We start from the raw sequence: 25445 nt of genomic DNA on the forward strand, positions 1-25445 counted from the left end.
GGTTGTTCTTGTGGCCAACAATTGTGCTACTGAGTCCACATGTGTAACCAACTGCTGAGCAGACCCTCTTTTTTCTGTATATTGAGTTATTATTTAAAGCGGAAGTAAACCCATCGATTTAACAGTTTCAAAAAGCAGTTACATTTCCGGCATGCCGGGATTGCTAACTGTCACATTGGTTGTGCTCTCAACCAAACTGTCAAACCATCCAATGGCTGGTGTCATAACTGATCACATGTGCCGGTCCATGGCAGTTGAAGATTAAACATAGGCCAAGATGGCAGCTTCCTTGGCTGAAAATGATAAGTGGGTTTACTTACACTTTAATAATAAAATCTAGTTAGGAACACATCTACATCAATTCCACAATTGATGTCACCTAAAACCCAAAATATGTCGCAACTTTCATGTTTGTGGGTCCAATAATTGGTCGTAGGAGTCGTCGTTCATTCGAGCAGAAATAATAAAAAGACGATCTTTTTTTCTGATACAGTGTTTCAACTCCCATTTGCCCATGCGAACTAGGCATGATGCCATTTCTCACAAAGATCTACTTTTATTATTTAAAGTCATCGAATGAACGACAACTCCGACAACAAAATATTGTGCCCACAAACATAACAAAATTCAGTTCAACCTGAAAGAAAAACCACATGCCACAAAGAACAAACCCAAATAATGATTACACAGGAAAATTACTTACTTCTTCTAATGACTCTTTTTATCCTCTCCAGTTGCTCGGGCTCTCTCAACTTCAGGTCTGACCATCTTTTTCTGAGTTGTTCTTTACCCCTTGCATGTTTTCAAATTTATTTTTAAAACAGATCACATCCTAGTGATCTCCATCGACGTCTAAAAGCATTGCTGATATGATTAGAGACCCTGGGCCGAGTAGCTAAGCTGAGGCAATCCTTTTATGTTGACGAATATTCGCTATCGCGAATATTCGTATTACGAATATTCGCGAATACTTTCTCCGCCCTTCTTTTGCATCAGAGCCATATAATGATTATAATATAATAAGTATAATAATGATGTCAAATTTATGTTACTAGTGTTCCAAATTTCAAAGGATTGAACAAAAAGTGTTGAACATATCAATAGACAGTAGTGGCAAAACATGATGGGGACAAGATAGAAAAATGCAGGGGTCAGAATGATTGTGTGTAATTTTGTGTTACGCCATTAGGGGAGTACATGCAATACACCTGGAAGTGGTCCCGGATGACACCTTTTTGGGAAAAATCATTTTGGCCACCAAAAAAAAAAAAAATTATATTTTGGGTAAAGGCCCCCTACTTCACTATTTCTACCGGCAGCAACCCCCCCTGCTCCAGGGGGCCCATGTCTGAAGCTGTGTAAGGGGCCCCATAATTATGGATGGCGGCCCTGTGTGTAATATATATTAGCATTCAATTTGCATATGTCATGATTTTAAAAATGTGTGTGATTAATGAAGACAACACTCCTCTCTGCAATCCCGCAAAAAGGGCCAGGAGGATTCTCCAAATGGAGGAGACCCAGGCCATGCTTCGCGAAGCAACTGCCGCCATCCGAGAGCCACCCACAGAAGAAGAGGGTTTTGCAGCGCTCATCGCGGCCAAGCTCAGTAATCTGGAGCAAGGCCAGCGTGTGCGCTGTGAAACCCTCATCTTCAAGGCCATAAACATGGCCATACTGGGGCAGCTTGATGACGACTTCGACATTGTGCGGATTGCTCCTCCTGTCCTTGCTACTCCTACTGCTCCTGCTACTTCTCCTGCTCCTCCTCTTCCTGAGGCTGCTCTGGCTCCTGGCACAACCTCGGCTCCAGGAACCCAGCCCCCGAGGACTCGGGCTGCAGGGAAGACTGCAGGGAAGAAGTCCAAGCGATGAGATGGTGCCCCTAATGGAATTGATTTGCGATTCACAGCCTTGATTGTTGGCTTGGTGGACCCTTGTCTTTATAAATGCAAGCACACTCTCTGGCCTCTTTGTTTTTATTAATTTTTGTTTGCCAGCAGTGTATAATTAAATTTTTTGGATTCGGCCTGAATAAATGGCTTTTTGTTTTGCGTGCAAAATTTGACCATGTGTATTTTTTATTAAAAAGAGAGATCGTTAATGTTTTTTTTAAATGTGTCTGCCTACTCACTAACAAGGGACAACAACCTCCTTGTGGGTAAATTCAAAGAAATAATGATGCTGTTGTGGTCACTTCACACACTCCAAAATCAACCCAAAAAATATATTTATAAAAAATAAAAAAAATAAAGAATTCACCCAAAAAAAACAAAAAAAAAGATTTAAAATATATATTTTGCTTTTTGGAGATGGAGATCTGCCTAAAAAACACAACACAAAACATATAACAATAAATAATAAAGTAAAAAGCTTGTCATAACTATGTAACAAGATCAGCCGCAACAAACAAGTATTTTAGTGAAGCATTTAAAAGCATTGTGCAGCACATTCTTTTCATCTAGAATTTGAAACCTAACGAATGTGCTTACTCCATTCTGAACAGTAGTTTTACCAGAACGAGCGCTCCTGTCTCCAAATTTGCTTCTGAGCATGCGCGGGTTTAAAACGTAATTTTAGCGTACACACGATCGTTTTTTATGACACAAAAAACGACATTCTGAAAAACGACATAAAAAATTGAAGCATGTTCGATTTTTTTTTTGTCGTTTTTCAGAAGACATAAAACGCCGTTTTGCCCACACATGCTCATTTTAAATTATGTTTTTAAAAATGTTGTTTTATTCTATCACAAATAAACGACCGTGTGTATGTGGCATAAGTCTTTGCTTTCCACCGATTCTGGCAAACCTCGGACCCTTAGGTTATTTCGTCTGCTTCTATTTTCTTGGTCCTCAAGCTTATATCGGAGGTTCCTCATTTCTATCCAGTCCCTGTCCGCTCTCTCCCGTAGTTCCAGGATGGCTTTTTTATGTTCATCTAATTGTGCTTCCGATTCATCAAACTCGCGGTAATACACTTTTAATGTCTGCTCTGGTTGCATTCAATTCGCCTTTAATCGTGCATTCCAAATATGTCATCAGCTCTGCCATATCTTGTTTGGTAGACGGCATTTGGGAGTTATCTGTTTCTTTTCTTCTCTCCTTATCCAATGTTTGCTGTTCTTCTTGATTTTTCTGTGGGGACTTTCTTTCCTCCCTATTGAGTAGACATGTGCACAGAAAATGTTTTCGTTTTTTTTTTGTTCTGTTTCATATCGTTCCGTAGGTTCGTTTCCGTTCGTTTTTCGTAAGACACCCATTTTCCTGTTCGTTCCCGTTCGTTTTGTCGAACGACGAGATTTTTTCGTATTCCGATCGTTTCGTATTTTCGTTACCGTTTTATTTTCGTACATGCGGGATGGTTCGTTATTCTGTTTAATTCATGTTCGTTACTTGTTAGACAATAATTTTCGTGAATTTTCGTCAATGATTTGCATTCTGTGTTTTGGATTCCTTTTTCTGTTCGTGTTTTCGGTCGTGTGTTCGTGTTTTCGGTCGTGTGTTCGTGTGACATCTATGACAATTTGTTGTGGATGTCATGTGGGCATGCGACTGAAAATACGAACAGAAAAAGGATTTTCGTCATTTTGTACTTTCGTAAATATATCGCGGGATTCGTGGCACTTTCAACACGCGGCTCATCCATATTAACGATTGTTAAGCCCCATACACTTGGTCAGACTTTAACAACAAACATAAAAACGATTGTTTTCCGTTCGTTCTCAGAAAATGTGTTCGTTTTTAAACTCCATCAGAAAACCATTTTTGGGTTCAAAAGTCTGGCCAACTGATCTCCCTTCAGATGAAAATCCACAGAAAAGTTTATTTGGCTTTACTGTACTACTCAGCACAAAAGAGAAGCTGCTTTACTAACTACACTCACTGCCCATTCAAAAAAACGAAAATTACATCTGTGCAAGGGATTTGCATTCTGTGTTTTGGGTCCTTTTTCTTTTGGTGTTTTCGGTCGTGTGTTCGTGTGACATCTGTGGCAAAAGATTTGCATTCTGTTGAATCCAAAATACAAACAGAAAAAAGGAATTCAAAATACAGGGTGCGGGTCTTTTGTTGTGGATGTCGTGTGAGCATGCGACTGGGGATGCGGACAGGGAAAGGATTCAAACAAAATGCAGAGTGTGGGTCTTTTGTTGTGGATGTCATATGAGCATACGACTGAGGGTGCGAACAGAGAAGGGATTCAAACAAGATACAGAGTGCAAATCTTTTGTTGTGGATGTCGTGTGAGCATACGACTGAGGGTGCGAACAGAGAAGGGATTCAAACAAGATACAGAATGCAAATCTTTTGTTGTGGATGTCGTGTGAACATACGGCTGAGGATACGAGCAGAGAGGGGATTCAAACAGGATACAGAATGCAAATCTTTTGTTGTGGATGTCGTGTGAACATACGGCTGAGGATACGAACAGAGAGGGGATTCAAACAAAATACAGAATGCAAATCTTTTGTTGTAGGTGTCATGTGGACATGCGGCTGAGGATACGAGCAGAGAGGAGATTCAAACAGGATAGAGAATGCAAATCTTTTGTTATAGATGTAATTTTCGTTCTTTTGCCGTTTTCGTTTTGTCGTATTTTCGTCAGATCGTTCGTTCGTATTTGCGGTTGTTCGTTATGTGGTTCATTCGTAATCCCGTCGTTTTCGTATTTTGGTGCTTTAATTTTTTCGTATGTACACATTATTCTGCAGGTACGAAAATGAAATTTCCGTACGAAAATAACATTCGTACGAACGGGAATGCACATATCTACTATTGAGATTCCCAGCTATTGAGCTCTCTAGAGGGGGGACTGATTCTTCCATCTCTTCCATCTCCTGCTCTACCCTTTGATCTACTTTGTCCTGTACCATAAACGTCTTTATGGAATTCCCTTTCCCACTTTCTGTAACTTTTGGACCTTGCTTCCCCATTGTTTTATTTCGTAGCATAATGTTTAGTTATTAGTTTCTCTCTTCTTGTACTTTTCTTAGTTATTTTTGTTTTTATTAATTGATACTCTTAATTCTTAATCCTGCGTATTTTATCGTACTATATTTAGATGTTCCTTTCCCTGTCCTTCACTAAACGTTACCTCTACTAATTTTGTCTTATACTAACCCCACTTATACTCAAGTTAATTAGTGAATTTAGTTATTCAATCTCAAGGTGTAAATATCTATCTGTAAATATCTATTTTATTATGTGATTACTTATGTAAACACTGTCGTGTTATACAATATTACCCTCTACAGTGCCAGATATCACCACCCTTTATCCATCTACTACCACATGCCCTAAAATTCTATCTATTAATATTCCACTTACAACCCTCTTAGAGAGAAAACAAATTAAGAAAAAAAACAAAATAAATTAAATTAAACCCTTATAAACAATTATATCAATAATTATGCAGTTAAACACCCAATTGTGAAAAAAACAAGAGGAAGGGGTTAATTTAGACTCAGATGTCCAGTTCGTATTTAGTTAGTTTTTCATAAGAGTTTTCGAATACAGGGCTCTTTATGGAAAAAAAAAAAAAGGGAGGGAGAACACCTTCCTCCCCTTTATCCTACTACGGTTTTTGATGCTGTCCAAAAAAAGAAAAAACAAACCAGGAAAGAAAGGAAAACAACAGATGGGAACTTCTTGCTGTGTGTTAGCAGTATTTGAAAGATACAAGGCATTCAGAATTGTCAAGCCACTTTAGTCATTTGCTATGTTATATTTGTCTCCGCATCGCTATACCTGCTTGGCTCACTGGGGTATTATGTTGTATATTGATGTTTTGTAATTGTCCTTAATGTCCCCCAATTTTTGATTTACTTAAATTACCCCTTCAGAGATCTAGGGTAGGGGGTAGGAGCCACGCAAGATGGCGCCGGTCAGCAGCTGAGCGCTGAGACTCCCGTTCTCCGACTCCATCCCCGAGCAGATGGAAATGATTAATGAATGAATGAATGATGATGACCCAGGCTCAGACTTAGACCCGAGACCCAATACACCTGATGATGAAATGCTCTTCCTGAGTCCTTGGACACGTGGAGCTTGAGAATAGTGCATGGTAAACCCACTCTGCTACCTCCGAAGCTATCCCTGGAGCGAACCGGATCTGCGGCTAGAGGTGCGGAAACCTCAGCGTGTAGTCCGGCATCGGCATCTGCATCAGCTCTGGATGTTGCTTTGGCTTAGAGCACAGCGGTGGCGCAAAGCACGGTGCAGTGCGACACGGAGGAGTAGTGAGAGGGGAACCTGGCCGGACTGCATATCAAAGGTTTACCCAAACTAACTTACCTGACGCCGGCGGGCGCTAGGCGAGTGAGTTGCAAGGAAGGAAGCCTGCAGATGCATGTGCGATATCCGAATTCTCCCAGGAAAGCAGCTGTGAAGTGGCAGCATCAAGATAGCGGCTGAAACCGAATATCACCGAGCCACACATCACGGTTGGAGGTCCCTGAGGGAGGAGGTGTACGGAATCCCAGGAGATCGCATCGAGCAAGGGAGTTGGCCCCCGCCTGTGGTGCGCTGTGCTGCCTGGCATATCCCAGGATTCCGGCCCGCCAAGGACACATTTCCAGTGGGTTGGCTATGTTACAACAAGAGTCACCTGTGGAGGAAGGGGTGGATGCTATAGGGCAGTGGTCGTCAACCCCCGGTCCGCGGCCCACTACCGGGCCGCGGCCCTTCTGCAGCCGGGCCGCGGGTGCTAGCAGGCGGCATGACACTTTTCTTCCTACTGCCGTCGCTCTGTAATCCTCACAGAGCCGACAGCAGGAGGCGGAACAATTCTGGGTGGAAGGTGGAGCTGCCCGAGATTATCACACAGGCGATTGGCTGCTAGGACTGTCCTTCATCCTAGCAGCCAATCAGCCAACTCCACTATTCTCTGTTTACTGCTGCTAACTCTCCTCAAGCAAGCTGCACTTCCGCCCTCAACTTGCTCTCCTTGCCGGGTCACTTCACCTTCTTCCCTGTTACTTTCACTGTGGTCAGCAGCTCATCTCAGCTCCTCCCCGTCTACACTTCTCTCTGCCTTATCTGCACGATCACACAGTAAGTCACTCGGCACCTATCCTCCTCGCTCCCCTGCTTAGTTCATTTTTTCCCCCTCTCCGTGGTCCTTTATCTGCTGTCCCTCCATAAATCTTCACCATGCTGCCGTCTCAGCTCAGCATTCCAGACAGGGATCTTACACCCTTTCCATCCCAGTTTGCTCTTAGCTCTCATAATTGTCCTGTACTCACCATGCAGCCTAGCACATTCTGTCACTAATGACTAAGACATTAGCACATACTTTTACCACCCCAACCTCCTCACCAATTCTCTCTTTTCTAATCTTTTAGCCCCCCCCCCCCCCCTCACATTGAAGCAATTTGTCATGCAGTTTGACAAGTCACAAGTAGTACATGCGATTTAGGGTGCGACTTCAATAGACATCTGAATGAAGCCACACAGATGTCTTCAAAGTTGCAACCCAAAGTCACACTGAGATGCGGCTCTAAAATTGTGCCATTTTCAGGTTAGGTCGCACAATTTCAAAGCCACAGTCGATGTGAACGGGGGCCAATAGTAGATTCACACTGGTGTGCTGTGGTCTGGCCACAGTGCGATTGTATATGCAGTTTACCCACAGTTTTAGGTGCGCTCCCATTCAATTCTATTAGACTGTTTTCATGAAAGCAAATCTCAGACTTGCATGCTGCATCCTTGATGTGCAATCAGAAAACACACAGTCCACTAGAATTCAACAGGAGCACACCTAAAACTGCAAGTAAATCACACATACAAATCGCACCGTGGTCAAACCACAGCGCACCAGTGTGAAACCGCTATAAGGCTAGGTTCACGCGCAGTCAGGATCATGCACAAAATTGTGCCGCTTCATAGGAGTGAATGGAGGTTCCGATCAGGTCTGCCTGAAAAACTGACAGACAGACCTGATCGGAAAGCCCGTGTGAAAGGGCTCAAGTTCGAACCGGAGGAGCGCACTTTGCCATCTTCGCCCTGGGCGCTGGATGACCTAGTCCCAGCACTGGTGAGGGGGTGAAGTAAAGCGCTAATATCTGAATGTGGGGGGGGGGGGGGGAAATCCGAGCCTCAGGATTGCTGTGATTTGGGGGCGAGGGGCTGAGGACATTAAAGAGGAGCTGAGCACTGGAGTGTGGAGGGGGGGGGGGACCGAGACTGGAGTGTGGGGACTGAGGACTGTAATGTGGGGGGGCCTGAAGAAGTTAAATTGGGGTGACCAAGAACTGTCATATGAGGGGGGCTGAGGATATTAAAGTGGAGGTTGGGAATGTAATGTGGGGGGTAGGCTGTCACTGATTCTGCATTATGGTGGGTTTAACTATTTCATTTATTACTACAATGTAATAGAAATAATGCGCTGACAAATTGCCCGCAAAAAATCGCTTACCCCCCGCATGCCATCCCCAACCTCCCCCCCAACCGGGCCTTGGCAAAATTTTGTCCACGCAGCCGGTCCCCGGTGCCAAAAAGGTTGGGGACCACTGCTATAGGGGATTCCATGTGTGCACTTGTGAGCTTTTATCTAGTGGAGCCAGACTTCTGTATATGCTCCACAGCAGGGACAAGGCCCACCGTGGGCGCACTTCCAGCCTGCAAGCAATATGTTTCCGACCCATACCCCTTCTGTGTTCCAGCAGGCTTAAGCATGCATTCTAGCATGGTCTATCCTGGGGAAGAGCCATGCTGCTGGAGCCACGGAGCGGTAGGGGCATGATATGGTATGTGCCTGTGAGATTTCCATGCCTTTCCAAATGAGAACGAGTGGGGCATGCAGTCACCATTGCTTGTTATCATGACATGTACACAGGTGAACACTGATGGAGGTGTCTGTATGCACTCTATTTATTTATTTTTATATATTTATTATTATTATATATTTTTATTGTGACACATACATATGGGCATATTCTATTTTGATCGCTTCCCCATGTCCACCCCTTTTTTCACCCTTCTCTTTTGTAGGAGGGCCCCAGGTCGATGACTAGTTTAAAAAGCCACTGAACTACAGGTTGCATTAGCTCTGAGGAAGGGGATCTGTTCCCCAAAACGTGTCAGCCATCCAATTGGTTTTGGTCCTATGATGGGCACATCGCGTTCTGCTGAAGCATTGGTGTTTTATGCCTATTGATTTTTACTGTCTGTAAATATCCATTTGTTTTGTGTGTTGCAATAAGTCTGTCTATAGTAATGCACAAGGTGTTTGCACCCTCCTGTGTGTAGTTTGTTGAAGATTCCCCAGTCTGAGGAGGGCTGCACCCCAAAGAGGCATTGTGCATTGGACCACTGCAAAATAAACCCCCCCTGGATTTCAGAGGCGGTGCGTCCATAAGGGGGCACGGGCGCCAACCCCTCTATTTATGACTGCCGCTGACACCCCTTATTCAGGCACCCAGACCCTTTTTGGATGACAGGCAAGGTGCTGCAGTCAAAAAAATCATTAGTAAAACAATAAAATAATAATGGAGAGCTGGATGATGATGAAAAGGATGATGTCACTAAGGGCCCTTTCACACTGGTGCGTTTTTGCTGCGTTTTCGCGGTAAAAATAGCGCTATTAAAACGCTCCCCATGCCCCTCTCCATTGAAATGAATTAAAAACGCTGTAAAAACGCAGTAAAATCGCAGTGTTTTACCGCGATTTTAACGCTCCGTTTTTACCGCGATTTTACAGCGGTTTTTAATCCATTTCAATGGAGGGGGCATGGGGAGCGTTTTATGGGCGTTTTAAATAGCGCTATTTTTACAGCGAAAACGCGAGAAAAACGCACCAGTGTGAAAGGGCCCTAAGATGTAAATACCCAAATAATGCAAGAAACACGTGATAAAAGAGAGTGCTATCAAGGTAAAGTTGAACTTGGGAAGATACAGCCTCTACTAAATTAAAAATCATTAAAGCGGAGTTCCGGCCACAATTTCACTTGTGTAATACACAAGCTTAATGTATTCTAGTAAAGTTAGTCTGTAAACTAAGGTCCGTTTTGTTAGGTTGTTACAGCATTTAGACACTATATAAAATAGAAATTGACTGGGGCCATCTTAAGTGTGGGCATCATGAAGCCAGACTGTATGACTTCCTAGATTTCAGCCTTGCAGATCTCGCACATGCTCAGTGCTGCATAAGCAGTGTAATAGGTTTCAGATCAGGTTTCAGCACCTGTACTGTACTGTTCAAGTCACATGATTCTTCGAGACTGGGGAGTGCACAGACTCCTGGAAAGTTACACCCACTACATTCCCAGGAGTCTGTGCGGTGTAGGTTAGGAAGCTTAAGCACCTAGGTGCAGGAAGAGGGAAGATTAACTATTCTGCCTAGCAACAACACTTTGAAGGCATCTAAAAACCCCGAGGTGCAAAAGTATCCAATATAAAAATCCATTTGGATTCAAGCTGGCTGAGGGTCCTCAGTTTATGACTACCTCACCAGTGTTTTTTATATGGTTCGATCCCCCTTCAAATGGGTAGGATCTTTATTGTGAATAAATTGTTAGCCTCTTAATACACGGTAACACGACATATAAATTGTATAGAACCATCATCCTGAAAATCATTTTAAACAGCGATAGGGCTCAAGGGACCCCAAAGACCCAAAAGACAAGAAGCAAAAAGCTAAAGAAAATAGAGGGCAGTAGGAGTTTACCCTTTAATATCATGGATATAAGAGGGTAAACTCAACACATGTGGCATCAAGAAGTGACTAGCATTATCAGTCAGGGAACCGATCCCTGATACAATGGGTCGGCCCGGGGGTCGTGAAAGGTTTTTATGCGTTTTGGGCAATGTATAGAAAGTAGGGGTCCTCAGATGTTTAAGAAGTAAATAGTTAAGGGTATCTCCGCCAAAACACACCCGTGCACAGTTCACGGAATTCAGCAATGAAATCCTGAATAAGGGGTAAGGGAATAGATTTATACCATATAGTCATTTAACACTGTGTGGCACATCGTACAGTATTGAGTATGTGTCATTACAACTATGTTCCCACCTTTATCTGATGGCTTTATTACAATTGTAACGGAATGGCCCGTGATACCCAGAGACTTTTGAAGGATGCGGGGTACTCCTGTGCCAGCTTCACTAATGACTCTTGGGTCTAGGGTCATCCTATGTCCAATAGGGGCATAGGATGACTGAGAAATGATATCATGAATTACATGAGATGGGACAATAATGATAATTCATGTATTGCAGGATATCTTGAAATATTACAAGTTGTTAATTCTGACCCCAACAGGTCAATAGGAGAGTGACTCATTCAATGTGGTACATAGACTGTTGAGGTGCTAATTAAGTCTACCTGGCTGTAGTGATAAAAGCTTGTTGTGATTGCATTCTATTGTCTATTGTTTTAATTAAGCCTGGCTCCTAAGATATTTCATGGTGCTATGCCAACTAACCCTGTTTTGTGTGAAAGTTCTATTGATGCTAATATGTGTTGTGAGTTAACACCCTCTAAAGGTCAGACGTCTGACTTATGTTCACTAAAAGAATGTGTATTGTGTATCAGGTGAGAATAGCTTATCGCAGAGTCAGAACATCTGGGTAAATGACTAGTAATTAGTTCATGTAGATTATCTGAAATGTCATTATCTAAAGGAATGTGTATTGAAGTTCCTTGTGTCATGTTGTGGGTGGAGTTAAGTCATTGTCCATATTTGGTTGCTAACTGTATAAGAAGAGCTGAGTTTATCATTAAAGTATTCATTCTGTTTGGAACCAGAGAACAGAGCTGTGTCTCGTTATTCTGGGGAATTCTTATGGATCTGCTGGATTGTGGAGTGTTGATAAGCTGTCGTGGGTTGGTGGAATGAAATATTGTAAATGGCGTTAACCCCTGACCGTTACAACAATATCCATGCGTTTCTGTAATTGTCTCAGGGCCAATTGTTGGTTAGGGGTAAGATTGGGAGGGAAAGTCTGCCAGTGATTTTGCTTTAGATCTTTAATGGAGAGCTGAAGAAAGGCCCAAATTGCTGGGCAAGTCATTAAATCCAGAAATTTCCGGGATTTGGGTTTACATTTCTTGGATTTATCAAGTACTTAATGTGTTGTCACGGTTGCTGTAGATGTGGGTGTATTGAGGACCCCAGCAATCCCTGTATTGCACCTCATACAGTTACACTTTCTCAGATCTCCCTCCCCCTTAACTCCCCTCTTTTCCCCCTCATTCTCTCCCCCCTTTTTCTTGCCCCCCTCCCCCTCCATTCCTTTTTTCCCTAGCTCTATTTTCCTTTCTCTCCTCTTCTCCCTCCCTTTTCTTGATCTTCCTTCACTTTCCCTCATGGTCCTCCTTTTCTCCTTTCCCCCCTCCCTATCCCCCCCTTCCTTCCCTCCCCCCCCTTTCCCCCTTCCTTCCCTCCTCCTCACACCTCCACACTCAAACTCCCCCCTCCCCCATTTTTTTCCTTTCACCTCCCTCACTTGTTGCTTTGATATCTCCACAGGCACATCCACTTGCACTTCCTTTTTTACACATTGCTTATGGCTCCACTTATGATTCGCCTATTATATATGTAGTTGAACAGGTCCATCTCCAATCTGTCCCCTTGGTCGCAGCAGGAGACCTCTCCTCATGGTGGCTTTGGCGTCTGAGCTGATGGGATACTTTTTTAGGTAAGCGGCACAGTGTTCTCTGTTCCCCAAACTGTACATTATTTATAATGATTTTAGTGTAAGGTTGGTCTGCATGTGTTTTTGCATATTCAGCTCAACCTTTTCTATTGTTAATATTAATAAATGTATATTGATTAATTTTAGAACTCTCCTGACAAATCGACTTGATCGCGAAACTAGATGAGAGACTCCCCTCTTCTACGTGATCCCTACTTTCACTGTGATCTTCCCCCTCCTGGGATAATCTACCACTGGTGCTCTGTATGGTTGACTCATGTTTTCTGTATTGTTTTTGATGTCTTTTATTTATTTTCTTAATACCATGTTAATTTATATTTTTTTAAATAACTGCTCTTTTGAGTTCACTTGTTTATCCTGTACCGCTATCCTACTGCCCTCCTTTTTCTTTAGCTTTTTTGCATCTGGTCTTTGGGGTCCCTTGAACCTCAGGATCTTTATTGTGACATATAGCAAAATGTTCAGTAACACTATGTTTATCAAATCCCTTCAGGATATTCTGTAAGTGTTCTTTAACCACTTAAGGACCGCCTAACGCCAATATACGTCATCAGAATGGCACGGCTGGGCACAATCACGTACCTGTACGTGATTGTTAAATGCCCAGCCGTGGGTTGCGGGCGCACGCCCGCCGCCCAGTCTGAAGCTCCTTGACTGCGGGACCCGATCACCGCCGGAGTCCCGCGATCGGTCACAGGAGCTGAAGAATGGGGAGGGGTGTGTGTAAACACACCTTCCCCGTTCTTCACAGTGGCGCTGTCATTGATCGTCTGTTCCCTGATATAGGGAAAGGCGATCAATGACGTCACACGTCCAGCCCCGCCCCCCTACAGTTAGAAACACATATGAGGTCACACTTAACCCCTTCAGCGCCCCCTAGTGGTTAACTCCCAAACTGCAATTGTCATTTTCACAGTAAAAAATGCATTTTTATACCACTTTTTGCTGTGAAAATGACAATGGTCCCAAAAATGTGTCAAAATTGTCCGATGTGTCCGCCATAACGTCGCAGTCATGAAAAAAATGCAATAAAACTATCCCCTATTTTGTAAACGCTATAAATTTTGCGCAAACCAATCGATAAACGCTTATTGGGATTTTTTTCTACCAAAAATAGGTAGAAGAATACGTATCGGCCTAAACTGAGGAAAAAAAAAAGTTTTTTTTATATATTTTTGGGGGATATTTATTATAGCAAAAAGTAAAAAATATTGCATTTTTTTCAAAATTGTCGCTCTATTTTTGTTTATAGCACAAAAAATTAAAACCGCAGAGGTGAAAAAATACCACCAAAAGAAAGCTCTATTTGTGGGGAAAAAAGGACGCCAATTTTGTTTGGGAGCCATGTCGCACGACCGCGCAATTGTCAGCTAAAGCGACGCAGTGCCGAATCGCAAAAAGGGGCCTGGTCATTTACCTGCATATTGGTCCGGGTCTTAAGTGGTTAATGCATACCTTTTAGAGGTCTTTTTGTGCGTCCAATATATGCCCACAGTTACATTCCAAAGCATAGGCTGCCCCCTCTGTGTTACAACATTTGAAGTCTTTCACCTCCTTGGGCCTGGTACACACGATAGGATTGATCCGCGGATACGGTCCTCCGGACCGTATCCGCGGATAAATCCTCTGGCGGATTTGGATCCGTTGGCATGTACTCACCATCGGATCCAAATCTGTGCGGAATTCAACCGCGGTGACGTGTCGCGCCGTCGCCGCGATGGTGACGTGTCGCCGCGATGGTGACGTGTCGCGCCGTCGCCGCGATGATGACGCGGCGACGCTGTCATATAAGGAAATCCACGCATGCGTCGAATCATTACGACGCATGCGAGGGACGGGTTCGGACGGATCGATCCGGTGAGTCTGTACAGACCACCGGATCGATCCGCTGGAGCCGATTCCAGCGGATAGATTTGTTAGCATGCTAACAAATTTTTATCTGCTGGAAATCGGAAATATCCGCGGATAAATATCCGCTGGAACGTACACACCAGGGGATCTATCCGCTGAAACCGATCCGCTGAGATTTTTCAGCGGATGGATCCTCTCGTGTGTATGGGGCCTTGGTGTTTCCTTTACTGGTGGATGTGAAATTAAATCTCTTTTCTTTCGGGCGTTTGATTTTTGTACATGCAAAACAGCGTTTGCAGGGAAAAAAACATTTCCGATAAAAAATGTCAAACCCCTCAACGGTGGGTCTAGTATACTTTTGACAATCTTGTCGCGGATCGTGGGAGCTCTTTTATATACAAATTTCGGGTTATCCAGTACTATATCCTGAAGATGTCTGTCTGTTAGGAGTATATGCCAATGTCGTTTTATTATTTCTTTGATTTTTCTATATGGAGTATTATAGTCTAAGACAGGGATGCCCAACCTTTTGAAGCGCAAGGGACACTTAAGTGACTTGGTAACTGGTCGCGGTCCACAAACAGCGGAGCGGGCGGATGGCAGGTCCATGTCCGCTCTGCACATCTACGCAGAGTGGACACGGACACAGCCGGATCAGATTGGAAGTAGGACACAAGTCGGTTTACATCTGCCACTCCTTGGAGGTGAATGGAGGGTCCAATTGGGTCGGACTGACCATGTGAAAGGGGCCAATGGCTGCTTTCACACTTAGGCGCAATGGTTTACCCACACCGTGGGGGCAACACAGTGTAGCTTTGGCTTTTCTGCACTTTGCAATAGACTTCTATTATATTCTGCAGGGTTGTTGCACTTTCAGAAAGCTCACCAAACTTGCAGGTAATAACAGAAGTCTATGGCTCAGTTCAGGTAACCTGCAGGTGCGCTGCTCTGCATCTGCCGATTAGTATGAAAGCAGCCCAGTAACTACTGCAGAACAAATATGCCCATATATACACTGTTTTTAGTAATAAACTGACCTTTTAATAAAAGTATTCTATTCCATCCCAGAGCAGGAGGTCCTGGGCCACATCAGAGTGCTCCGTGGGCCACATGTGGCCCCCCGGGTCACTGGTTGGGCACCCGTGGTCTAAGAATAGGTACTATGTATCTTCTATGATTCCTATTTTCTCTTATCTTTAACTAATTTTTTGCAATCCATTTCAGCTACTTCTATTATTTCCTTTTTACATATTGGCTATCATAGACTGTCATAATAAATCTTTGTTCAATTTTATCAGCTTGATCCAGGAAGTCGTTTTTTTTTTTTTTTGCAATTTCGTCTTGGGCACATCAGTTGGCCTTTAGGGATATAAATAATCAGTTTCTATGGTGACAGCTCTCTGGTTATTTAATATCCCTACTAAAGGCCAACTGAAGCGCCCGAGAAGAAATTGTACCCGGAAAAAACGACTTGCTGGATCAAGCTGATAAAATTGGACAAATATTTATTATGAAAGGCTACGATAGCCAATATGTAAAAAGGAAAAAACAGAAGTAGCTAAAATGGATCGCAAAGAATTAGTTAGACGAAGTCACGTGATTGTGACGCTACGCGTTGGAACAGACAGGTATCGGAAGTGGATCCAGGATGTCAGTGTGCGAGCTCACCGCTCGTGGTGTATAGCTTGCTTCTCTGTTTTTAATGTGAGTATCAGTTACTTTTAAATAAAACACCCAAGTGCAAACATACTACACTATTGTGGACCCTATCTTCTTTCTCCATACCATTTATGCACCATTCTGAGAGGATTGCCATTGCTATCCATTTGTACAAAGGAGGCCCATACATGCCATCTTAATGAGAACCACTCACCAGGATACAAGGTTACCTAGATGATCCTTATAATACGTCATCTTTAAGTGGCTATTTAGTGCAATGCACTGCAGGATTTCTATTTCATTTATATACACGCTGTTATCTTACAGCGGTAATGTAAGGGGCGAATTCACATTGAGGTGTCTTTTCACTAAAGAAAAGTCACAGTTATATATTGTTTTATTTGCACTGAGTGACAGAGACTGCAGCACCTTACCTGTTCACTCTTTTCCACCATTTATGAAGGATGTTTACCTATTTGGACTTTGCCATCTAGCACTGTCACTTTTTTGCACTAATACTTTAGTTACACATTTTTGGGATTGCATTATGTATACAGTATCACTTAAAGTAAAAAATAAAATAAAAAAATAAAGTCAGCAGCTACAAATACTGCAGCTGTTGACTTTTAATATATGGATACTTACCTGCCCAGGGAGCCCGCGATGTTGGCACCCGAAGCCGACCCATCCCATATTTCACGGGTGGAGTCGCCGCCATCTTCATTAAGGGAATAAGGAAGTCACTTACTGGTTCCCTACTGCGAGTCGTGCTGCGTGATTTTACTGGTCCCTGCTGTCTTCTGGGACATGTGTGTCTCCCAGAAGACAGCGGGGGGACAGAGGAGGAGCCAGACATGGCGTAGATCGCTGCAGATACTGCGGCGATCTATGCCTGGAAGTAGGAGCAAAGTTCAATTTTTGTGTAAGCACTCAACACTTTACAATGTGTATATGTGATATGTTTAGTATCATTCAGAGTGCAGCACCATTCACATTATGTATTTATTTATTGTTTATGGCTATGGATTGACCATCCCGGAGTTTGCAGCAACTAGTGTTGTTTTTATTTTATTCTCCTTTCTTGGTAGTGTGGGAATATTCCTTTTCTATATCAATGTTATGTATGTGCTGTATACAAATGGGAAAGATGTAAAAGCTGAGAGATAATCTTGGGGCACAGTGGTTGTTGTACTCCCATTGCTTTGTTTGTAAGAATCAGTTCCCCCCCTTCCTTTCTCAAGAAAGGAATGTGTAGGATGAGACAAGTAATAATCACATTTTTTATTTTTTTTTAGAAAAGAACATTATGTGCCAGTTTAACCACACAACCTCTGGAAGGTTGTACCCCTTCATCACCAGGCCATTTTTGCTGTTCAGCACTGTGCTACTTTAACTGGCAATTGCTCAGTCATGCAACACTGTACACAAATTAAATTGATATGATTTTTTACACAAATAGAGCTTTCTTTTAGTGATATTTCATCACCACAGTTTTTTTTTGTTTTTGTTTTTTTTTGGGCTATATAAACAAGACAATTACCATTTTTTGGGGGGGAAAAAAAGATGTTTTGCTTAGATTCTGTTATAAAAATAATAACAAATAATCTTTCTTTATAAATTTATGCCAAAATGTACTACATTTCTTTGGGAAAAATAACCCAAATCATTGAATATTATTTAGTCTGTGTGAAAGTTAGAGTCTACAAACTGATATACAGCTTTTGTTTCTCCAGCATTTTAGACAGTGACTCAAACTAGACATCAGTTTACCAGAAACAGGGGGCCAGATTCAGGTACAATTGCACCCGTGTAACGTAAGCTGTTTACGTTACACCGCCGCAAGTTTTCAGTTTTAGTGCCCGATCCACAAAGCACATACCTGGAAACTTGCGGCGGTAAATACGTCCGGCGCAAGGCGGTCCAAATCGAATGGGCGGGTATCATTTAAATTAGGCGCGCTCCCGCCCCAGACCTACTGCGCATGCTCCGTTTCGAAATTCCCGCCGTGCTTTGCGCGAACTGACGTCATTTTTGCGATCGGCGACGTGCGTAGCGTACTTCCGTATTCCCGGACGTGTTACGCAAACGACGTGAAATGTAAAATTTCGACGCGGGAACGATGGCCATACTTTAGACAGCAATCCATTTGCTGACTAAAGTTAAGGCACCCAAAACGACGACTAACTTTGCGACGGGAAACTAGACTAGCGGCGACGTAGCGAACGCAAAAAAACGTTGTGGATCGCTGTAACTCCTAATTTGCATACCCAACGCTGGTTTACGACGCAAACTCCCCCCAGCGGCGGCCGCGGTACTGCATCCTAAGATCCGACAGTGTAAAACAATTACACCTGTCGGATCTTAGGGATATCTATGCGTAACTAGTTCTATGAATCAGTCGCATAGATACTCTGAGAGATACGACGGAGTATCTGAGATACTCCGTCGTATCTCCTTTGTGAATCTGGGCCAGGATTGTTAAACTCTAGAAAAAATTCTTACCTGTTTCCAAATGTAGCATCTTTCAGGTCAATTAAGTTAGGTGTCGCTCCCTCCTTGGTGGAAATTTTGCAGACTGTAAGACGTTAGTGTGAGCAGGGGGCAATTGCCCCCTCCGAAAATGCGGGTGCGTGAGTGGGCGGGCGTCACTGCGGGTGAGAGAGTTGGCGGACGGCTCCATGGGTGAGAGCCAGTGGGCGGCTCCGTGGGTGAGAGCCGGCGGGCGGCTTCATTGGTGAGCAGCTGTGTGGCTCAGTGACGGTGTGTGAGCTGCTGCTGGCCAATCAGGGAGCTGGTGGGTGGGGGAGCAGAGAGATGACATCATCTCTCACTGCCCGGCGACTGCCCGCCCACCAGAGGTGCAGTCTGGAGACTGTAGGAATTACTACCATTGGTAAAGTGAATTGATCGTGGTGGACACATGGAGTGATCTGTCTATGAGTTTTATACTCATCCTTGAGGTGAGCAGGCATTTTAACCGGTGGTGGTGTGCACTGAATATTGAAACAAAACTAAATAGAATTTTTCACAGCGGTGACAGCTTTGGAAACCTACATATGAACTGTTTTTTATAATTTATTTATTTTCTTTTTTCATAAATTGTTTTATGGAATGTATAATTATTTGTTTATATAAGATTTATAGATATGCAGTGCTGCATTATTTTTACAAAATCATCTTGAATAGTTTCACGGCCAGTGCCGCTTCATCAGAAGCATATCTAAAATTGAATTGACAATCAGTCAAAAGTTATTCATTTAACAAAAACTACAATGTGTGGATTGGGCAAAACGGGCTTCGCTGCTTACCTACAAGACCCTGCAGGCGAGGACAGTGGGGGTCACCAAAGTCCCATGTGGCGACCAAGGGGCACACATATGTGAATGGACATTTGGCAGTTGCAAAACAAGAATTGATGGAAAAATGTACAAGTCTTTGGCAGATAAAATACTAAATAAATACTGTATGTATTTCAACAGTGTAATTGGCTGGTTGCCTGATGTTCACATTTAAGGGAAAACTGTGAGAAATATTGTAACAATCTTACCGTCTCATTTTGAAGACAAAGTAAACAATTAATCCAATGAGAAGAAGAAATAATAAAATCCCTAATACAGATCCAACAATAACTCCTATTAACAAAAAAAGTTTATGTCAATATATCTGTGCAATATTGCACTTAATGTCATTTATTTTAATCTGGTTTATTTTCTTTATACCTGTACTATCAGTGTAGCATTCAAATTTGTCAGTGACAGCACTTTCATCTGTTCCCAGAGTCACTACTTTAACCATGTATCCTTTAGCAGGTTGAAGGCCAGATATTACATTGCTTCTAGTACAGTTGCAGTTATAGCTCTTATCATTGACCACCACTTGGATTTCAGAATAATTGCCAACTGGACACTGAAATTCCACTCTTATCCGGTAACCATCGACTTTTGAGCATTTAACATTTTGGACAGGATCTGGTACTAAGAAAAAGAAAATATTTACTACCAATTTATCTTAACGGGAAAGTAAAGTGAGTTTTAAGCAAGCACATATAGTATTTTGTGACATTATATCAAATACCCCCCAAATGACCGTTTTTCAGACAGTACACATCCTGAGGCATTTAATGAGAAGTATGGGAATGTAAAAAGAGGTAGTACATGCTACCCTCATACCTGCATTGCATTTCTTTCTTTCCTCAGCCCTTTAGTTTTTTGCAGAGTCTAGAAGCGGCCTCTAACGGTTCTCTCTCAGTTCAAAAGTTTCCAAGGGGCGGATAAAGGCTCCACAATCAAGCCCCTCCTTCACTCCCTCCCTATCTTGGACATGTGTATGTAATTGGTGAAGAGGTGCACACCCACGCTGCTATCTAGAGTGGGCACGTTCTTCACATGCCTCTGTTTCCATGGCAACATGTCCCCAGCTAAAACCCAGAAGCAGCGACAGTATGAAACAAGCAGTGAAGTCTGCTCACCTTTCCCTGGTTATTATCTGCAAGCTCTCCTCTGCGAGACTCCAACACCTCTCCCCCTAGGCTCCTGTGTCCTCTGAATCCCCCTTCCCCTCACTCATTCAAAGTCTGTGTCAGCATCTTCTCCAGCCCATGGGGGGAGGGGGGAGTGTCACTGAACACTTCTCATGTCCAGCAATGAACACAGGTAAGCTCTCTACATTTAGCATTAAGCTCTCTACACATAGCACTGTGTTATTTCAGAAGAGGAGACATGGAGCATAGTAACCTGCTTCCTGTGTTTGTTCTCTGAAACAAGCACAGTGCTTTGTGTGAGAGCATATCTGTGTACAGTGCATAGTAGAGGGAGACTGACAACCCCCAGCATCTTAAGTGAACCCCGATATATCCCCAGAGTCTCCTTTATTGTACATACAAATCATCCCTCTGCCACTGATACTATCCCCCCACCACCATCCCTCTGCCACTGATCCCATCATCCCCATCCCCTGTACTCGTACAGTCCCATCATCCCCTATACTTCTATACAGTCCCATCATCCCAATCCCCTGTACCCCTATACAGTCCCATCATCCACTGTACTATACAGTCCCATCCTCCCCATCCCATGTACACCTATACAGTCCCATTATCCCCATCCCTGTATAGTGCCATCATCCCCATCCCCTATACAGTCCCATCATCCCCTATACAGTCCCATCATCCCAATCCCCTGTACTCCTATACAGTCCCATCATCCCCATCCACTGTACTATACAGTCCCATTCTCCCCATCCCATGTACCCCTATACAGTCCCATTATCCCCATCCCTGTATAGTGCCATCATCCCCATCCCCTATACAGTCCCATCATCCCCTATACTCCTATACAGTCCCATCATCCCCCATCCCATGTACTCCTATACAGTCCCATCATCCCCATCCCCTGTACTCCTATACAGTCCCATCATCCCCATCCCCTGTACTCCTATACAGTCCCATCATCCCCATCCCCTATACAGTCCCATCATCCCTATCCCCTGTCCTCCTATACCGTCCCATCATCCCCATCCCCTGTACTCCTATACAGTCCCATCATCCCTATCCCCATACAGTCCCATCATCCCCATCCCCTGTACAGTCCCAGCCATCATCCCCTGTACTCCTATACAGTCCCATCATCCCCATCCCATTTACTCCTATACAGTCCCATCATCCCTATCCCTTTTACTCCTATACAGTCCTATTATCCCCATTGGTCATATACAGTCCCATCATCCCCATCCCCTGTACTACTATACAGTCCCATCATCCCCATCCCATGTACACCTATACAGTTCCATTATCCCCATCCCTGTATAGTGCCATCATCCCCATCCCCTATACAGTCCCATCATCCCCATCCCCTGTACTCGTACAGTCCCATCATCCCCTATACAGTCCCATCATCCCAATCCCCTGTACTCCTATACAGTCCCATCATCCCCATCCACTGTACTATACAGTCCCATTCTCCCCATCCCATGTACCCCTATACAGTCCCATTATCCCCATCCCTGTATAGTGCCATCATCCCCATCCCCTATACAGTCCCATCATCCCCATCCCCTGTACTCATACAGTCCCATCATCCCCTATACTCCTATACAGTCCCATCATCCCCATCCCATGTACTCCTATACAGTCCCATCATCCCCATCCCCTGTACTCCTATACAGTCCCATCATCCCCATCCCCTATACAGTCCCATCATCCCTATCCCCTGTCCTCCTATACTGTCCCATCATCCCCATCCCCTGTACTTCTATACAGTCCCATCATCCCTATCCCCATACAGTCCCATCATCCCCATCCCCTGTACAGTCCCAGCCATCATCCCCTGTACTCCTATACAGTCCCATCATCCCCATCCCATTTACTCCTATACAGTCCCATCATCCCTATCCCCTTTACTCCTATACAGTCCTATTATCCCCATTACTCATATACAGTCCCATCATCCCCATCCCCTGTACTCCTATACAGTCCCATCATCCCTATCCCCTGTACAGTCCCATCATCCCCATCCCCTGTGCTTCTATACAATCCCATCATCCCTATCCCCTGTACAGTCCCATCATCCCCATCCCCTGTACAGTCCCATCACCCCTTGTACAGTCCCATCACCCCCAGCCCCTGTACTCATATACAGTCCCATCATCCCTGTCCCCTGTACAGTCCCATCATCCCCTGTACTCCTATACAGTCCCATCATTCCCATCCCCATTACTCATATACAGTCCCATCCTCCCTATCCCCTGTACTCCAACACAGTCCCATCCTCCCCATCCCCTGTACTCCTATACAGTCCCATCATCCCCATCATCTATACCCCTATTAAGTCCCATCATCCCCATCCCCTGTACTCCTAGCAGTGTGAAACCAGCACATTTACATGGAAGGCTCAACACTGAAGAAATGGCAGCACTCCAAGATCCATCAAAATTCTTATTTAATAGATGAACATCCCAAGTGTTACAAACAGTTCAAATGGTAGACGCGTTTCACACAAAGATGTGCTTATTCAATACAAAGATAAGTCAGCATTATTCTCCTTATATAGACCTATCCAATATAGCAACAGGTGAAATAGACCATTAAATTGCAGAAAAAAATAAGGGAAGGGGAAACCATAAAGGCACTCACATTTGCCAACATCCGAAATATTGAATCAAGAAAAAACGTACTACACAAGGTAGTGACAGGGCGGACTTTCTCAGGCAATCACAGGGACATAAAGTTTAGAAAAATTATAAAAATGTAATTACAAAAAATTATAATTGCATACAATAACTTCAATAAAATACAGTGAAAGAGTACAGGGTATACATTCACAAGCAATATTATCTTTCGTCTCGCCTACGCGTTTCGCCTAGCGGCTTCTTCAGGACGAGTTTGAGAGAGAGTTTTGGACAATAGAATATTGCTAGTATCATAAGTCAGTAAGACTGCTAGCCATCTACGTGCATCGAAAAGCCCAATTGGGATCACAGATGTATAGGAGATTTATAGCTTGTGAGAAAAAACTCAGGACGGCCTAATAGGAAAAGAAAAGAAGGTTTCCTATGGTTGGCGGCAGGCCATGATAGATCAAGATTACATAAATCAATAGGTTCTGAACTAAAAAAAGAGCCAATCCAGACCGGGACCAATGAGGCACAGAGCAGGGGAGAGGAGCAAGGGTGGAAATTAGATCCACATACTGGGCAACCACACTGCAATGTCCAGTAGAGGACAAACCAGTCTTACTGACTTATGATACTAGCAATATTCTATTGTCCAAAACTCTCTCTCAAACTCGTCCTGAAGAAGCCGCTAGGCGAAACGCGTAGGCGAGATGAAAGATAATATTGCTTGTGAATGTATACCCTGTACTCTTTCACTGTATTTTATTGAAGTTATTGTATGTAATTATAATTTTTTGTAATTACATTTTTATAATTTTTCTAAACTTTATGTCCCTGTGATTTCCTGAGAAAGTCCGCCCTGTCACTACCTTGTGTAGTACGTTTTTTCTTCATTAAATTGCAGACTTCTTTCTAGCCACATGTGATTTACATAAACATTAATGAGAAAGAAAAATACATAGACATATAAACTTGTACATATTTGGGTATCCATTTATGTATAAAATTAATAATGATGAGGATGTGCCAATATATAAATGTCATGTGCTATGAGAAAACAGGAAAAGTATGCATATGAAGTATGTAGAAAAGAAAAAATATCTAAATGTAAAAACATTATAACCTATTTATACCCCAATGGTTAAAGAGATGAATATATGTTTGCTATACTCCATTATACCTGGGTAAATATATATGTAGATACTAAAGGTGCACCGAAGTGGAAATTTCAGAACTGAAACCGAAATAAAAAAAATGTTTTATTTATGTATAATTTTCTTATTTTTAATATTTTTCTTATTCTTTACTTTTTAATTACTTATTTTATTCATTTAAATATTATTTCTTATTTTTTTTACACTTAACTTTATTGCTATCACACAGGAGAAAATAATTCCCTTTGTGATAGCAATTGGAGGTGACAGGTTCTCTTTATTAACCCTGTCACCTCCAAAAACAGGAGTGCATTGGCGGCAGGGACAGGAGCCAGACTAGGCAGCCGGAGGGAGAAGGAGGAGGGGGGGGACAGAGTGCCGAAGATAGAGCCAGCCGAGGGAGGTGTGGGGGGAGAAGGATGGATGGCTGCACAGTGCACACATGTTCTGCTAGAAAAGAAAGCAACTCACCGCCCGTATGCTGAAACTGTCTCCACGCTGCTCGCACACAGCCTCGCCTCCTCCTAACCCCACGCTGTGATAGACAGAACATATCTCAGCATTAGACCCGCATTCTGTCTATCACAGCATGGTTAGGAGCAGGCGGGGCTGTGTGCGAGCAGGGCGGAGACAATTTTAGTATGTGTTTTACCGCTCTGCAATCCCGCGGCACGCCGCAGATCACGTGTGTGCCGATCCAACGTCATTGATCCGTGCGGATCACGGATCAATGACGATCTGTTGCACCACTAGTCATTATCAGCAATTTTTTAGTTGTTTCGGCATTTCCCCAAAACAGCTATTTCCGGCCGATATGTATCGGTCTCCGATATATCGGTGCATCCCTAGTAGATACGTATATATTTGGCTAACTCCACAATAAAAACATTCATCAAAAACCTGGGAAAGCTATCAGGGTATAAAGATAGAAAAAGGGAGGAGTATAGGACGAGACAAACGTGACCAAAAAAGATCAGTGGTATACGGTTCATACAGAACAAAGATGTCTATTGAT

The 25445-nt window shown here is 43.3% G+C and overlaps 1 protein-coding gene across 1 annotated transcript in view; it reads right to left on the bottom strand.

Annotated features, from left to right (window-relative positions):
- The window catches only part of LOC120916559 (receptor-type tyrosine-protein phosphatase H-like), a 1518207-nt gene that overhangs the window by 783029 nt on the left and 709733 nt on the right, over positions 1 to 25445 (bottom strand). Inside the window, exons 11-12 of the mRNA XM_040327609.1 lie at positions 19886 to 20140; positions 19714 to 19798 (exon numbers count right to left, since the gene is read on the bottom strand). Coding sequence (XP_040183543.1) covers positions 19714 to 19798; positions 19886 to 20140 — 340 coding nt within the window. The remainder of the gene's footprint in view (positions 1 to 19713; positions 19799 to 19885; positions 20141 to 25445) is intronic.

The sequence above is a fragment of the Rana temporaria genome, chromosome 10 (assembly GCF_905171775.1).
Source record: "Rana temporaria chromosome 10, aRanTem1.1, whole genome shotgun sequence".
NCBI classification, from domain to species: Eukaryota; Metazoa; Chordata; class Amphibia; order Anura; family Ranidae; genus Rana; species Rana temporaria.